The 16,774-nt window shown below is 38.3% G+C and overlaps 1 protein-coding gene across 2 annotated transcripts in view; it reads left to right on the top strand.

The window, feature by feature from the left end:
- LOC128181590 (dynein axonemal heavy chain 2-like) overlaps positions 1–16,774 on the top strand; it is a 47,320-nt gene that overhangs the window by 20,480 nt on the left and 10,066 nt on the right. The window contains exons 36-58 of one of the 2 annotated variants that reach the window (XM_052850051.1): positions 1–216; positions 503–620; positions 937–1,217; positions 4,453–4,611; positions 5,049–5,293; positions 5,443–5,641; positions 6,040–6,264; positions 6,415–6,519; positions 6,850–7,038; positions 7,134–7,219; positions 7,639–7,769; positions 8,247–8,396; positions 8,766–8,933; positions 9,347–9,507; positions 11,012–11,151; positions 11,522–11,654; positions 12,512–12,657; positions 12,954–13,164; positions 13,495–13,599; positions 13,822–13,963; positions 14,431–14,717; positions 14,897–15,061; positions 16,396–16,521. In XM_052850051.1, the coding sequence (XP_052706011.1) occupies positions 1–216; positions 503–620; positions 937–1,217; positions 4,453–4,611; positions 5,049–5,293; positions 5,443–5,641; positions 6,040–6,264; positions 6,415–6,519; positions 6,850–7,038; positions 7,134–7,219; positions 7,639–7,769; positions 8,247–8,396; positions 8,766–8,933; positions 9,347–9,507; positions 11,012–11,151; positions 11,522–11,654; positions 12,512–12,657; positions 12,954–13,164; positions 13,495–13,599; positions 13,822–13,963; positions 14,431–14,717; positions 14,897–15,061; positions 16,396–16,521 (3,888 nt within the window). Of the gene's footprint in view, positions 217–502; positions 621–936; positions 1,218–4,452; positions 4,612–5,048; positions 5,294–5,442; positions 5,642–6,039; positions 6,265–6,414; positions 6,520–6,849; positions 7,039–7,133; positions 7,220–7,638; positions 7,770–8,246; positions 8,397–8,765; positions 8,934–9,346; positions 9,508–11,011; positions 11,152–11,521; positions 11,655–12,511; positions 12,658–12,953; positions 13,165–13,482; positions 13,600–13,821; positions 13,964–14,430; positions 14,718–14,896; positions 15,062–16,395; positions 16,522–16,774 lie in introns of both variants that reach the window. The other variant, XM_052850050.1, reaches the window with a different exon arrangement.

Genomic DNA, 16,774 nt, shown 5'->3' with positions numbered 1-16,774 from the left:
ATGAAGAAAGCGATCACAGAGGAGCTGAAGGCCAACTGTCTTCAGGTTAACAACTACACACTGACCAAGATCATCCAGCTCTACGAGACCAAGAGTTCCCGCCACTCCGTCATGATCGTCGGAAACACCCAGTCCGGGAAGACCGTCTGCTGGAGGATGTTACAGGCGTCCATGACACGCCTCAACAAAGAGGGCGCCGCCTATCAGGCAGTCAAGGTCAGTTTTTTTTTGTTTTTTTTTTTGATTGGAGTAGAAGCTGATCAGTTTCATAATTTGATTAACAAGATTATTGGTGCCTAGCCTAAAGAAAGTGAAGGAACAATTTGTCAATGAAGAGATAAAAAAGAGAAGAGTTTCCCAAATAATTGAAATATGATCAGTTTTATAAGTATTTAGTTATGTTTATGTGTCCAAACTAGAGCTGTTCATTTTTTGTTAAAAGTAATGTTAAAAAAGCCAGATAACTTTTTATTTTATATTTATGATGTTTGCTTATTTCCAGGACTTCCCTCTGAATCCCAAATCTCTGTCTCTAGGGGAGCTGTATGGAGAGTTTGACATCAACACCAACGAGTGGACGGACGGGGTCCTCTCCAGCGTGATGAGGCAGACCTGTGCAGGTCCGTGTCAGAATCCAGCACTACCATTATGTTAACTCATTTCTATATCATATCTGGCTTTGATATTACAGTATTAAATATTGGATTAGCAAATAACTTATTCAACCATTTAAAATCTAGATGACTTCAAAGGATTTAAATTTTTATTTGTTAGATTTTGATAAAGACTTTTTTTTTTAATTCATAAAAATTAAGAGCCTCCTTAATCTTCAAAAAAGCAGGACAGAATGATACATATCAAAACTAATGCTGCAAAACATAATGGTCAATAGTTATATTTGGAATGAGTATAGAGTTATTGTTCCCTGTTGAATAGATGAGAAGCCGGACGAGAAGTGGCTGGTGTTTGACGGGCCAGTGGACACACTGTGGATCGAGAGCATGAACTCTGTGATGGACGATAACAAGATCCTGACGCTGATTAACGGTGAACGTATCGCGATGCCCGAGCAGGTGTCCCTGTTGTTTGAGGTGGAGGATCTGGCAGTGGCTTCGCCTGCCACCGTGTCGCGGTGTGGGATGGTGTTCGCGGACTATGCGGACATCGGCTGGCAGCCGTATGTGGAGTCCTGGCTGGAGAAGAAGAAGGACAACAAGGTAGTAAAACATTGACACTTATAGACATCAGGCCTAGTACAGTAAAACATTGACACTTATAGACATCAGGCCTAGTACAGTAAAACATTGACACTTATACACATCAGGCCTAGTACAGTAAAACATTGACACTTATAGACATCAGGCCTAGTACAGTAAAACATTGACACTTAGAGACATCAGGCCTAGTACAGTAAAACATTGACACTTATAGACATCAGGCCTAGTACAGTAAAACATTGACACTTATAGACTTCAGGCCTAGTACAGTTAAACATTGACACTTATAGACATCAGGCCTAGTGCAGTAAAACATTGACACTTATACACATCAGGCCTAGTACAGTTAAACATTGACACTTATAGACATCAGGCCTAGTACAGTTAAACATTGACACCTATAGACATCGGGCCTAGTACAGTTAAACATTGACACCTATAAACATCAGCCTAGTACAGTAAAACATTGACACTTATACACATCAGGCCTAGTACAGTAAAACATTGACACTTATAGACATCAGGCCTAGTACAGTTAAACATTGACACTTATAGACATCAGGCCTAGTACAGTAAAACATTGACACTTAAACACATCAGGCCTAGTACAGTAAAACATTGACACTTATACACATCAGGCCTAGTACAGTTAAACATTGACACTTATAGACATCAGGCCTAGTACAGTAAAACATTGACACTTATAGACATCAGGCCTAGTACAGTAAAACATTGACACTTAAACACATCAGGCCTAGTGCAGTAAAACATTGACACTTAAACACATCAGGCCTAGTACAGTAAAACATTGACACTTATAGACATCAGGCCTTGTACAGTAAAACATTGACACTTATAGACATCAGGCCTAGTACAGTTAAACATTGACACTTATAGACATCAGGCCTAGTACAGTAAAACATTGACACTTATAGACATCAGGCCTAGTACAGTAAAACATTGACACTTATAGACATCAGGCCTTGTACAGTAAAACATTGACACTTATACACATCAGGCCTAGTACAGTAAAACATTGACACTTATACACATCAGGCCTAGTACAGTAAAACATTGACATCAGGCCTAGTACAGTAAAACATTACCACATATACACATCAGGCCTAGTACAGTTAAACATTGACACTTATAGACATCAGGCCTAGTACAGTAAAACATTACCACGTATACACATCAGGCCTAGTACAGTAAAACATTGACACTTATAGACATCAGGCCTAGTACAGTTAAACATTGACACTTATACACATCAGGCCTAGTACAGTAAAACATTGACACTTATAGACATCAGGCCTAGTACAGTAAAACATTGACACTTATAGACATCAGGCCTTGTACAGTAAAACACTGACACTTATACACATCGGGCCTAGTACAGTTAAACATTCATTTGACACTTATAGACATCAGGCCTAGTACAGTAAAACATTGACACTTATACACATCAGGCCTAGTACAGTAAAACATTGACACTTATACACATCAGGCCTAGTACAGTTAAACATTGACACTTATAGACATCAGGCCTAGTACAGTAAAACATTGACACTTATAGACATCAGGCCTAGTACAGTAAAACATTGACACTTATAGACATCAGGCCTAGTACAGTAAAACATTGACACTTATACACATCAGGCCTAGTACAGTAAAACATTGACACTTATACACATCGGGCCTAGTACAGTTAAACATTCATTTGACACTTATAGACATCAGGCCTAGTACAGAAAAACATTGACACTTATACACATCAGGCCTAGTACAGTAAAACATTAACACTCATACACATCAGGCCTAGTACAGTAAAACATTGACACTTATAGACATCAGCCTAGTACAGTTAAACATTGACACTTATAGACATCAGGCCTAGTACAGTTAAACATTAACACTTATACACATCAGGCCTAGTACAGTTGAACATTGACACTTATACACATCGGGCCTAGTACAGTAAAACATTGACACTTATACACATCAGGCCTAGTACAGTAAAACATTGACACTTATACACATCAGGCCTAGTACAGTAAAACATTGACACTTATAGACATCAGGCCTAGTGCAGTAAAACATTGACACTTATACACATCAGGCCTAGTACAGTAAAACATTGACACTTATAGACATCAGGCCTAGTACAGTAAAACATTGACACTTATACACATCAGGCCTAGTACAGTTAAACATTGACACTTATAGACATCAGGCCTAGTACAGTAAAACATTACCACGTATACACATCAGGCCTAGTACAGTAAAACATTGACACTTATACACATCAGGCCTAGTACAGTAAAACATTGACACTTATACACATCAGGCCTAGTACAGTAAAACATTGACACTTATAGACATCAGGCCTAGTACAGTAAAACATTACCACGTATACACATCAGGCCTAGTACAGTTAAACATTGACACTTATAGACATCAGGCCTAGTACAGTAAAACATTGACACTTATACACATCAGGCCTAGTACAGTAAAACATTGACACTTATACACATCAGGCCTAGTACAGTAAAACATTGACACTTATACACATCAGGCCTAGTACAGTTAAACATTGACACTTATAGACATCAGGCCTAGTACAGTAAAACATTGACACTTATACACATCAGGCCTAGTACAGTAAAACATTGACACTTATAGACATCAGGCCTAGTACAGTAAAACATTGACACTTATACACATCAGGCCTAGTACAGTAAAACATTGACACTTATACACATCGGGCCTAGTACAGTTAAACATTCATTTGACACTTATAGACATCAGGCCTAGTACAGTAAAACATTGACACTTATACACATCAGGCCTAGTACAGTAAAACATTAACACTCATACACATCAGGCCTAGTACAGTAAAACATTGACACTTATAGACTTCAGGCCTAGTACACATGTACTTAAGAAGGATAATGAGATAGAAATTTCATTTTTGTTTAAAACAAAATCAAGGCACCAAAATGTCATATAGAAAACACAATGATGTTCTAATTAAATTTATAAGTAAATTATAAATAGGTGATCTAACATTACAAGTTGACTTGGGCCAAAATACTCATCAAACAGATTCATCAGAGACAAATATGTATTGTTTGTTTCATATACATATATTCATATGTTAGACTCTTTTCAAGATTTTAATTTTAAATTTCATTTGATTGCATGTTGTGACATCCAGATGTTTTCTTTTTATCAGCCCCTTGTGGAAGAGCTTCGCCGACTGTTTGAGAAATATCTGGTGAAGATTTTAGACTTCAAACAGCAGAACTGCAAGGAGTTGATTTCCATCGCTCAGCTGAACGGGGTGTCTTCTCTCTGTAAACTCTTTGATTCCTTGGGAACTGTAGAAAATGGGGTAAGTCTACTGATTCTAAGAACAGGATAACATTAGATGTATATACCTGTAATTTAATTCAGGTTGTAAACTCGTATAACCTCGGTTTGAGCAATTTACGCTTTTTTATAATCCACTTTGCGGATTATAAAGTGTAAACTGCCCCAACCCAGGTTACACTCGCATAAATTGGGTAGACATTGAGTTCTTTTCTTAAATAAACAAGTTTATGTGTAGATGAAAAAATGAAAACCTTGATTAGTGTAGATTGCTATTATTAAGTATGCTATCAGTTTGAAAAAAATTGTGTCAATATGTTAAGTAGAGAATTTAATTCAGAGTTCTCTCTTGTGAAGATAGGTTGTTAGTTATGTTTAGAAAACTTATTTTGGAGAACCTGTACTTTCCTTGTTTTAGAACCATTTTCCCTGTCAGTACATTTAGTACTTTGATTGTAGGTGGATCCTCATGACAGCGAGAACTTCACACGGATGGTGGAGCTGTGGTTCCAGTTCTGTATGATCTGGTCGATCTGTGCCTCCGTGGACGAGGACGGACGGAAGAAGATTGACAACTACATCCGCGAGATGGAGGGAACCTTCCCCAACAAAGACATGATATACGAGTACTACGTCGACCCCAAGGGCAAGACCTGGGTCCACTGGGAGGAAAAACTCAAGACGGGCTGGAAGTACCAACAAAAGTAAGACATAGCTGCCTCCATATACTGCTCTGTTCATATCATTTTCATATAAAAAGTCAACAACAATTTACTCTGAAATCAAGGTAATTTGTTGAGGACCAAGATATACACTGTTTATTAATATGTAATTCCTGCCCTCTTCCTTACAGTGTGCCGTTCTTCAAGCTGATCGTCCCCACCGTGGACACGGTCCGCTACCAGTATCTAGTGACCGCCCTCGTCCGATCCTTCAATCCGGTGATGGTGGTCGGTCCCGTGGGAACCGGGAAAACCTCCATGGTGGAGAACACACTGACCAAGCTGGACCCCAAGGTCTACAGCTTCCTAACCGTCAACATGTCTGCTCAGGTACGTGAACATGTCTGCTCAGGTATGTCAAAATGTCTGCTCAGGTACGTTAACATGTCTGTTAAGGTATGTCAACATGTCTGTTAAGGTACATTAACATGTCTGCTCAGGTATGTATAAAATGTCTGCTCAGGTATGTCAGCATGTCCTACCAGGTAAAAAGGAATATCAAAATATCTGCTCTGGTAAGTCAAATGTTTGCTTAGGTACGTAAAATGTTCGCTTAGGTATGTGCCTGTACAGTTGCATGTCAGGTGGTTAATCACAAAATGATGTAAGTGGGATAAGATTAAAACAGATGAGCCAGAAAATAGTCCATTTTGAAGTTTCTATGAGCATTGGGTTGAATTGATGTGATTATAGAAGCAGAGAATAAACTGTGGTATTCTCTGTTGTAGACTTCCTCCAACAATGTACAGGACATCATAGAGAGCCGTGTGGAGAAGAGAACCAAGGGTGTGTACGTCCCGATCGGGGGTAAGAAGCTCCTGACCTTCATGGACGACTTCAACATGCCGGCCAAGGACACGTTCGGCTCACAGCCGCCTCTGGAACTGATGAAGCTGTGGCTGGACTACGGCTTCTGGTACGACCGCGAGAAACAGACTCAGAAGTACATCAAGGTCAGTGGACTTTTATCTTCTCTTGAACTAAACATCAATGTAGAACCTGACTACCAATACCGTCTATACAGTCTCCCACCCAGTTATATTAATGTCTGCGAATGATAAAATAATTATATTTAATTTTTTCTACTGTTTTGGTGTTTGTAGGACATGTTCCTGTTGGCGGGTATGGGACCACCCGGTGGTGGCAGAATGGTCATCTCCAGACGACTACAGAGCCGCTTCAACCTCATCAACATGACCTTCCCACACGTAAGATTCTTCTTATTAATTTTAGTACCATCAAACGTGTATCACATCCAAAATGTGCAAGGTATTAAATGCTCAATTATGTTGTGTGTAAGGTTTGGTTTGAAAATCTTACAGTTTTATAAACAAGATCTTTTATTCTCTGTGCGTGTATTAGTGATCAAATTACAGGAATCCCAGATCAGGTATAACATATCTCCTATTCTACTATTGTAGGAGTCACAAATCAAGCGTATCTTCAGCAGCGTGATACACCAATAGTTTATTCTCTCTGTTTATGTCTAACTATATGTGTGTATTATCTCTCTATAATTGTTTCTATGTGTATAACAGGAGTCCCAGATCAAGCGAATCTTCGGCAGCATGATCAACCAGAAGCTTCAGGACTTTGAAGAAGAGGTGAAACCGATCGGAGACATCATGACTCAGGCCACCATCGAGATGTACGAGGCGGTCGTCCAGAAGTTCCTGCCCACACCCACCAAGATACACTACCTCTTCAACCTCAGAGACATCTCCAAGGTACGCTTAATAGGCCTCCATCTGTGTTTTTGTGATTTCACAATAACTTTTATTGTGAGGGTTTGTGAATGAGAGATTTAAATTTTATTTTGCAGATATTCCAAGGTTTACTGAGAGCTCACAAAGACTTCCACGATACAAAGCACGCCATGACTCGACTCTGGATCCATGAATGCTTCAGGTAATTGTGCACCCAATACACAGACCCCCCTTACAGCCAAGGTTTAGTCTTTATAGCTTCCACTAATGCTCAAGAAAAGTGCTGACCATAGACCCATTTTGTACTGATAAACTTTAACAAACGTAGCGCCATCAACATCACCATTCCCCCCCCCCCTTAAAATAAGTTTTTGTGCATGGTAACTATATCTTCATTGAAATATAAGTGATATTTGTGGCAGGGTTTGAATTAAACTGTGATAGAGGGCATAGCTTGCTCTGAATATGTTAATTATATTAGATAACAAAAGTTGAGTTACACAACCAAAAACTGAACTGTGCATGTATATTATCAGGCAAGGAAATGACCTGGCAAGGATTATGGTAGAAAACATGAATCTGTAGATGATGTTTTTGAGTTTGGGTTGTGTTTATTCTCAGGGTGTTTTCTGACCGTCTGGTCGAGGAGAAAGACACAGAGACGTTTATCAACATCATGACAGAGAAGCTGGGAACCCTGTTTGATCAGACGTACCACAACATCTGTCCCAACAAACAGCCACCCATATTTGGTAAGTAATCAACGTACTGAGAGTACTGACAAACTATCTACCACAACACCTGTCCCTACAAACAGCCACCCATATTTGGTGAGTAATCAACGTACTGAGAGTACTGACAAACTATCTACCACAACATCTGTCCCAACAAACAGCCATCCATATTTGGTGAGTAATCAACGTACTGAAAGTACTGACAAACTATCTACTACAACATCTGTCCCAACGCACAGCCACCCATATTTGGTGAGTAATCAACGTACTGAGAGTACTGACAAACTATCAACCACAACATCTGTCCCAACAAACAGCCACCCATATTTGATGAGTAATCAACGTACTGAGAGTACTGAAAAACCACAACATCTGTTCTAAAGAGCAGCTCCCTATTTTGCGAGTATTCAAGGTACTGAGAGTACTGACAAACACTTTCTAAAATAACATGTCCAAACACTTTTATAAAGAAGTTATAATGTTTTCTGTACATAGGTGACTACATGAACCCTGACAATGTGTACGAGGACATTCAGGACATCAGCCAGCTGAAAAAGCAGATGACGGACTTCCTGGAGGAGTACAACAGTACCCCGGGGGTCATCAACATGGACCTCGTACTCTTTAGGGACGCCATCGAACACGGTACGCGCCCATCTCAGTAACTTACTTAATGACATATTCAGGAGGCTATAAACAATATTTTAACCAAAAAATCTGCATTCCAACTTTAATAATGTTGAATGGAAGCTATAAAATATTTTGAGAAGCTTTGTTAAATGAAAGGAATTTGATCCAGAAGATTTGCAATGATTTTGTTTGATGGTTTTATTGTTTAATTATGGTAAACTTATGATAAATGATGACTCTTTGAATAAGGAGTACAATTAAGTACAAAATGATTGACACTTATTCTAATACTAACAAAGATTAGCTTACCTCTTCTGCTTGTAATGTATTTCTTGAGGTCTTTTCAACACATTGTCGAATGATTTGATTTGTTGTCTCTATTAGTGTCCAAGATTGTCCGAGTGATCAGACAGCCCCGGGGGAACATGTTGCTGATCGGTATTGGAGGCAGTGGACGTCAGAGTTTGACCCGACTCTCTGCCTACATCTGTGAATACACAACCTTCCAGATCGAGGTCACCAAACACTACCGCAAAAACGAGTTCAGAGACGGTGAGTATTTAGAACACCAAAACTACCGCAAAAACAAGTTCAGAGACGGTGAGTATTTAGAACACCAAAACTACCCCAAAAACGAGTTCAGAGACGGTGAGTATTTAGAACACCAAAACTACCGCAAAAACGAGTTCAGAGGCGGTGAGTATTAAGAATACCAAAACTACCGCAAAAACGAGTTCAGAGGCGGTGAGTATTTAGAACACCAAACTACCGCAAAAACAAGTTCAGAGACGGTGATTATTGAGGACAGAGATCACAGCCACAAACAAAATTTCCAGAGATGATAAGTTTCATGTTTACTTGAACTTAACCAGCAAAAACAAATTCAGAGAGGGTATATATCATAGTAAACAAATAATAGCATTTAGTTGTTGATGTCACAGATCCACAATTATTTGTGGTTGTAGATCTAAAGCGGTTGTACTGGCAGGCAGGCGTAGACAACAAGACATCCGTGTTCATCTTCAATGACACCCAGGTCGTAGAGGAAGGGTTCCTTGAGGACATCAACAACGTCCTAAGCAGTGGGGAGGTTCCCAACCTGTACAAGCCAGACGAGTTTGAGGAGGTATTATACACACCACTGTGTGGGTCTCACATAGGCACAGCTGTGTTGGGTCCTACATAGGCACTGCCATATGGGTATCACATAGGCACCACCTGTGTGGGTTCCCCATAGGCACCACCTGTATGGTTCCCCTTTAGGCAACATTGTGTGGTTCCACTCTAGGCACCACTGTGTAGGTCCCACATAAGCACCACCTGTGTGGGTCTCACCGCTTCATAAGACACTAACCTACCATTTCTAATGATTCAGTTGGAAACATGTTTAACAACAATATAAATTATGATAAACAACCAACACAATAATTTCTTATGTGCGATACTTATCTGAAGGAAATTGTTTCTTAAGTTTATTGATTGGTTAATTAATAAATTAATTTACTCTCACTAAAGATATAAAAAATTGCTAAACATGGTAGGTTTAGTGTCTTCTTGTATTGAACACACACAAGGAGACTCAGAATCACTGGTCCCACACTCAGAATGTTTAATTTATTAATATTAACTCATCAAAAGACTGAAAATATATATCAAATTGCAAAAAATTTGATTTGATTCAATTTATCATTCAGCAATAATTTATTATATTGATTCAAGTTAATATTAAAACCCCCCCAGAAAAAATTGGATTGATGGCTTTTTATGTTTTAATGCACATGTGTTGTGAAGCAATTAATAGCTGTGTTTTGATATGCAGAGATTGACATTTGAACTGTTTGTTAATCAGTGTTAATTGATGGAGAATGATTAATCTATTGACACAGTAGTTTAGCGTGTACATCTATTTACTCGGATTTGATTGGTGGTCAGGTGGACAAGTTTGATCACCGACGGATACTGTAAACTTGTTTATTTCCACTAATTGATAGTATTACGCAGAAAAAAAATGCAAAAACTTAAAGAGGTGAATGTAAATTCTCTTAAAAGTAATGTCAAGCTGATTTGACTGCAAATTAATATTTTGGATAAAATGTTTTTTCCCCATGAATTTTGAGTTAATTATTGCGTAGATCGGCGTGGAAATATCCCCATTTACAGTATCCATGTGTGATACTGTGGTTGTTGTGGCATTGTGTAGTGCAGAAACCAATAATACACGGACCAAATTTCTTTCTCTTTGCTCAGGCACTTTGTACAATGGTACAGCGTTTAGGTTATGTAAATAAAGAACTTGTGTTTTAATTCAAATTTATTGAAGATGTAATTTTTCAGATAAAATATAAATGAAAGAGTTTTACTTTCTACAAAGAAAAAAAATAATTTTAATTAATTAAAATGAAGGAAAGACACATAATTTTAAATGAATTTTGTAATTAAGTTTGGATAAATATGCACTAACACATTAATTTAAGAGCAAAGAGAAAGTAAGCAGCCTGACAATGATATACTATGAGCAACCACATGATGTACAATGTTTAGCAGTGAGTAGCCAGACACATAGCAGGTCTGGCTATAGAGACTTGCTATCAATCATTTTATCTTGTGCATCTTGTGTTTGACAATCCCAGGTGCGAAATGCTCTGAGTGACATCGCAAAGAAAGAAGGAGTAGACGACAGCCCTCAGAGCATCTTTGCATACTTGATCGAGCGAGTGCGAGCCAATATGCACATTGTGCTGTGTATGAGTCCAGTGGGAGAGCCCTTCAGGTGAGCTGAGAACCTCACGTATACTTTTTCAAAATCCCTTTAATAGAGAGTAAACAAAATATGTTAACGAAATATAAGTTTACATCTACCGGTAGTTTTTATGCACAAAAATAACAAAACAAAAGGGTATGACTAAATTTTAATTTGGGAAAGGGTAATAGTTCATTTTTTTTCCTTTTTCATTTTTAAAATGAAAAAAAAACCCCAAAAGTATTCCTTTTTCAATAAAACTAATTATTGTGTCAGCATTCCTTGATATATTTGAGGCAGCTTGAATCTTGGAAACTAGACTTTGAATTTATTGGGATCGATATCTTGGGAAGTAATATCTTAGTTTAACAGCTATTATATCTACCTTTGATCTCTCCAGGAACCGTATCCGTATGTACCCGGCGTTTGTGAACTGTACGACCATTGACTGGTTCAGTGAGTGGCCGGCCGACGCCCTTCTGGAGGTGGCAGACAAGTACCTGAGTGAGATCTCTCTGGGGTCAGAGGAGGAGGTAATGCTTAGTGAAAAGTTTCTCTGAGGGGTCAAAGGAGGGGTTAAATCTAATGACCCCAAAATAAGATCTTGCCAAAATCTTCTCTTTGGAGTCAAAGAAAAGAGTAAAGTAATTGGTAAGGTCTCGGCCCCACTGTGCTATAAGATCATGCTAATCTGTGGATGAGGTTATGTCTCCCCCAAAAGAAGATCCTGCCAGGATGTCAATATTCTATCAGCATATTACCCTTTTATCAATACCGCATAGAAGAGAGACTAGTTTTTAACTTTTATACTAATGTTAATGACAACTTTTTTTCATTACCAAAAGATACTCTTTAATCTATATTTCTGTTTCTATTATTTACAATGCTTTAGAAATGCATTATTTTCTAAATAAATGATCAATTGAAATTTGAGAGTCGTCCGTGGAATTATAAACAAGATACAGGGCTGACAATTAGTTGTCATGTAAACAAATTAGGCTCGTGCCCTGTTTTTGTTTACATGGGTTCAATATACCAGTAAAAAATCTTTTTCAACCTGATTTGTCCATCTTTTTATTTATTTTAAGCATAATTAAAGAGTTTCTAACGTTTAACACATTCACAACAAACGCTTTGTTTACATAGCAAAGAATTTCAAGCTCTGTAACTTGCTTATAACTCAATGAATAACACTCAAATTTTGGTTGCCTATTGAAAATGTCTTACTGAAGCATTGCAAATATTAAAATCGAAAAGAAAAAAATGACCAAAATCGTGACCATGCCCCTTTGATATAAAAATTTTTTCAGTTAATGATGTGTCTTATCCTACAAAATATTTCATATACATAATAAAAAACTGGACTAATCGAGAGTTCGTTCAATTTCAGGACAAACTGAAGCCATCGTTAGCCAAGATGTTCTCTGTGATGCACAAGTCTGTATCGGAGTACTCCAAGAGGATGTTGGCGGAGCTCCGCAGACATAACTACGTCACTCCAACCAACTATCTGGAACTGGTGTCTGGATACAAGAAGTATACAATTTATTCTCGTCATAAATCTCATATTGAATTTCTAAAACATGTGTGCAATTGTGAAGTAATTGGCAAAATGTAGTGAAACTGTAAATTTCCAGTGGTCAGAGTATTTCCAGTGACAGGGATCAGTAGACGTGAAGTTTTTTCTTTGATGCTGAAATTATATTTGGATCATAAAAATACGTGTATTGCCTGTACAATAAATAAAAGTCCCGCCAATCTTTTTGGAACTAAAAAAATTACAGAATCATTTTACAAAAAGGTTTATGTTTTGTTATGATGTGATTTCTTAGACTGCTGTTTGACAAGAAGAACGAGTTGGGAGGAGCAGCTGACAAACTGAGGAACGGTCTGAGTAAGATAGACGACACGAGACAGAAAGTGGAGAAGATGTCGATCGAGCTGGAGGACGCGAAGACGAAGGTGGCCCAGTTCCAGAAGCAGTGTGACGAATACCTGGTGATCATTGTACAGCAGAAACGAGAGGCCGACGAACAACAGAAGGTAACGGGGGCTAAATAACTGTCTGGTGTCATAGTGTAGATTTTGAAGAAAAAGGCTTTAACATTCAAAGAAAGAAATTTAATTTAAGTAGTAAATCAATACATTCATAAATATTCACGTCAGTAATTTCCTCTCTGCATTTATTGTAGAGGCACCTCTCCACCAAAAAATGACTAATATGTGAACAGTATGATTTTAAGTAGGAAATACAAAAAGAATAAATAAGTCCCTCTTAAAGATTATGTCAACAACTTGATAAACAAATCTTTTGATTTTGTCAACAACTTGATAAACAAGTCTTTTGAATTTTTCTCTCAGTCTGTGGCTCAGAAGGGAGAAAGGATTGCAGAGGAAGAGACCAAGTGTCAACACATGGCCGATCTGGCTCAGCACGATCTGGATGAAGCCCTGCCCGCCCTACAGGAAGCCATCGCTGTAAGGAACAGTCTCTATTTTGACTTGTTTAGTTTAAGTGAATAGCTCTTTTCTGAGGTGAACAAAGAGGTTATATAAGCAATGTGTTGTTCAATTTTCCAGTCTCTAGAGCGTGCAAGGAACAGTCTTTGTGTTAAATACACCCATTAACTTCTCTTTCTCTGAAGTGTATTAAGATCACTTACTCTAGTGAATAAAGAACTGAATCAATAATGTTTTCAGGCTCTTGAGTCATTGAACAAGAAGGACATGACAGAGATTAAGTCGTACGGACGTCCGCCCTTGCTGGTAGAGAAGGTGATGGAGGCCGTGATGATTCTGAGGGGCAGCGAGCCGACCTGGGCCGAGGCCAAGAGACAGCTCGGTCAGTTCTCTACAAAGCTATAAACAAATAATTCTATACAATAAATATAATATATTCTTATGTATAGGGAAGCAAAAAGACAGCTTGGTCAGTGAATGAATTAATTCACAGCCCCCAAAATGCTTGTAATACAATGATTGTAATGTATAGAAAGGCCAAGAGACAGTTTAATTAGTCAGTGCTCAAACAATTTCGTTACAAAGCCGGGTTAAACAGTTTACCTTAGATAGATTTTTTCTGTCAGTTATTAAAATCTATTCAGTAAACGTCTTTCTTAACCTAATGACCAACTTGAGGTGTTGTTATTTCAATAAATGTTGTCCTATCCTTCTTTATTTTCTTTCCTTCATGTGACCTATCTCCAGCCAATAGAATTCTTCGTACCATACGATGATTGATGAAACAGATTTTAATATCCAATTTATTCAAAAATTGCAGGGATTGAATATCTTAGTATAATTATACAGGAGAGTCTACCTTCATCAAGCAGTTGATGAACTTTGACAAGGACAACATTTCGGACCGTGTGCTGAAGAAGATCGGGAGTTACTGCTCCCAGTCAGACTTCCAGCCGGACATCATCGGGCGTGTGTCTGGGGCCGCTAAGTCACTGTGTATGTGGGTCAGGGCCATGGAGGTGTATGGACGCGTTTACAGAGTAGTGGAGCCCAAGAAACAGAGACTGAACGCCGCCATGTCACAGCTCAAGGAGAAACAGGACGCACTGGCCGACGCTAAAGCCAAGCTCGCTGAGGTAAACTGAAAGTGTCTGTCAGAAGTGTGGTGTGTGTTGTCGTAGAAACAGGAAGACAGTAAATTGCTGGAGATTTAGAATGACTTTTATTGCATACTATTACAAACTGCATGGCATGCATATGGCTGAACCGACTACATATTTCAAATCTATATTAAAGTAATTTGAATTATTAACAGGTTGAAGCCAAGATGGCTGAGTTGAAGCAGCAGTATGACGAGAAGCTGGCTCAGAAGGAGGAGCTCAAGAGGAAGGCCGAGTACACTGAGCTCATGTTGGAGCGAGCCACCAAACTCATGTCTGGACTCGCCGGCGAGAAGGAGCGCTGGCAGGAGACTGTCAAGGTAACGCCACTTGTAGTCTGTCTACCATTCTGTCAACCACTGCCTACCATTTTGTCTACCATTCTGTCAACCACTGCCCACCATTTTGTCTACCATACTGTATACCACTCTATCTACCATTTTGTCAACCACTGCCTACCATTTTGTCTACCATGGTCTTCCATTCTTGTCTACTACTCCTACTCCGTCTACCATTCTGTGTACCACTGTATACCACTCTATCTTATGGTGGATCTAGTACTATTATTAACCATTGTTTCCACCAATGTAAGGAGTGATCTGTTACTAACTATATGTATCAGTTTATCAATCAATCTACCAGTCTATCTATCTACCATTGTATTAACTGGTCTGTGACTTACTATATGTATCAGTTTATCAATCAATCTACCAGTCTATCTATCTACCATTGTATCCACTGGTCTGTGACTAACTATATGTATCAGTTTATCAATCAATCTACCAGTCTATCTATCTACCATTGTATCAACTGGTCTGTGACTAACTATATGTATCAGTTTATCAATCAATCTACCAGTCTATCTATCTACCATTGTATCAACTGGTCTGTGACTAACTATATGTATCAGTTTATCAATCAATCTACCTGTCTATCTATCTACCATTGTATTAACTGGTCTGTGACTAACTATATGTATCAGTTTATCAATCAATCTACCAGTCTATCTATCTACCATTGTATCAACTGGTCTGTGACTAACTATATGTATCAGTTTATCAATCAATCTACCAGTCTATCTATCTACCATTGTATCAACTGGTCTGTGACTAACTATATGTATCAGTTTATCAATCAATCTACCAGTCTATCTATCTACCATTGTATCAACTGGTCTGTGACTAACTATATGTATCAGTTTATCAATCAATCTACCAGTCTATCTATCTACCATTGTATCAACTGGTCTGTGACTAACTATATGTATCAGTTTATCGATCAATCTACCAGTCTATCTATCTACCATTGTATTAACTGGTCTGTGACTAACTATATGTATCAGTTTATCAATCAATCTACCAGTCTATCTATCTACCATTGTATCAACTGGTCTGTGACTAACTATATGTATCAGTTTATCAATCAATATACCAGTCTATCTATCTACCATTGTATCAACTGGTCTGTGACTAACTATATGTATCAGTTTATCAGTCAATCTACCATTCTATCTATCTACCATTGTATCAACTGGTCTGTCTTACTATGTACCACTGCCTTCCCTAAGCTGATGTCATTTGTAGGTTTAATATATAGAGGGTTATGTTGATATATTTTGTACCTTAACTAATCTGGAATTTGTGTAACTCTTCAGGATCTGGAGGAGAGAATGGGCTACCTCTCTGGAGACTGCCTAATGGCCGCTGCCTTCATGTCCTACATGGGGCCCTTCTTGTCCAACTACAGAGACGAACTGGTCCAGAAGAAATGGATTGAGGAGGTACTGTGTGAAAATTGTAAACAGTGAATTCAAGATCTACAAAAAGCTGATTTGAGGACATTTTTGTAAACAGTTATTGAAATTTGATTAAAAATTTTGTGTTAAGTGTTTATTGATGATAATTGTTTTCATATGAAGGTTGCAATTCGATGCATTAATTGAACTTTGAGGCAGGTGTAACCTGGTTTTGTTTATTTTACTTGAACCTGCTTGTCCTATATTTTGCATTTTACAATGATAGAATTGTTGTAAT

Source organism: Crassostrea angulata, chromosome 4 (assembly GCF_025612915.1).
Source record: "Crassostrea angulata isolate pt1a10 chromosome 4, ASM2561291v2, whole genome shotgun sequence".
NCBI lineage: Eukaryota > Metazoa > Mollusca > Bivalvia > Ostreida > Ostreidae > Magallana > Magallana angulata.
The sequence above is the reverse complement of the archived record's forward strand: the minus strand, read 5'-3'. Positions and strand labels throughout refer to the sequence as shown.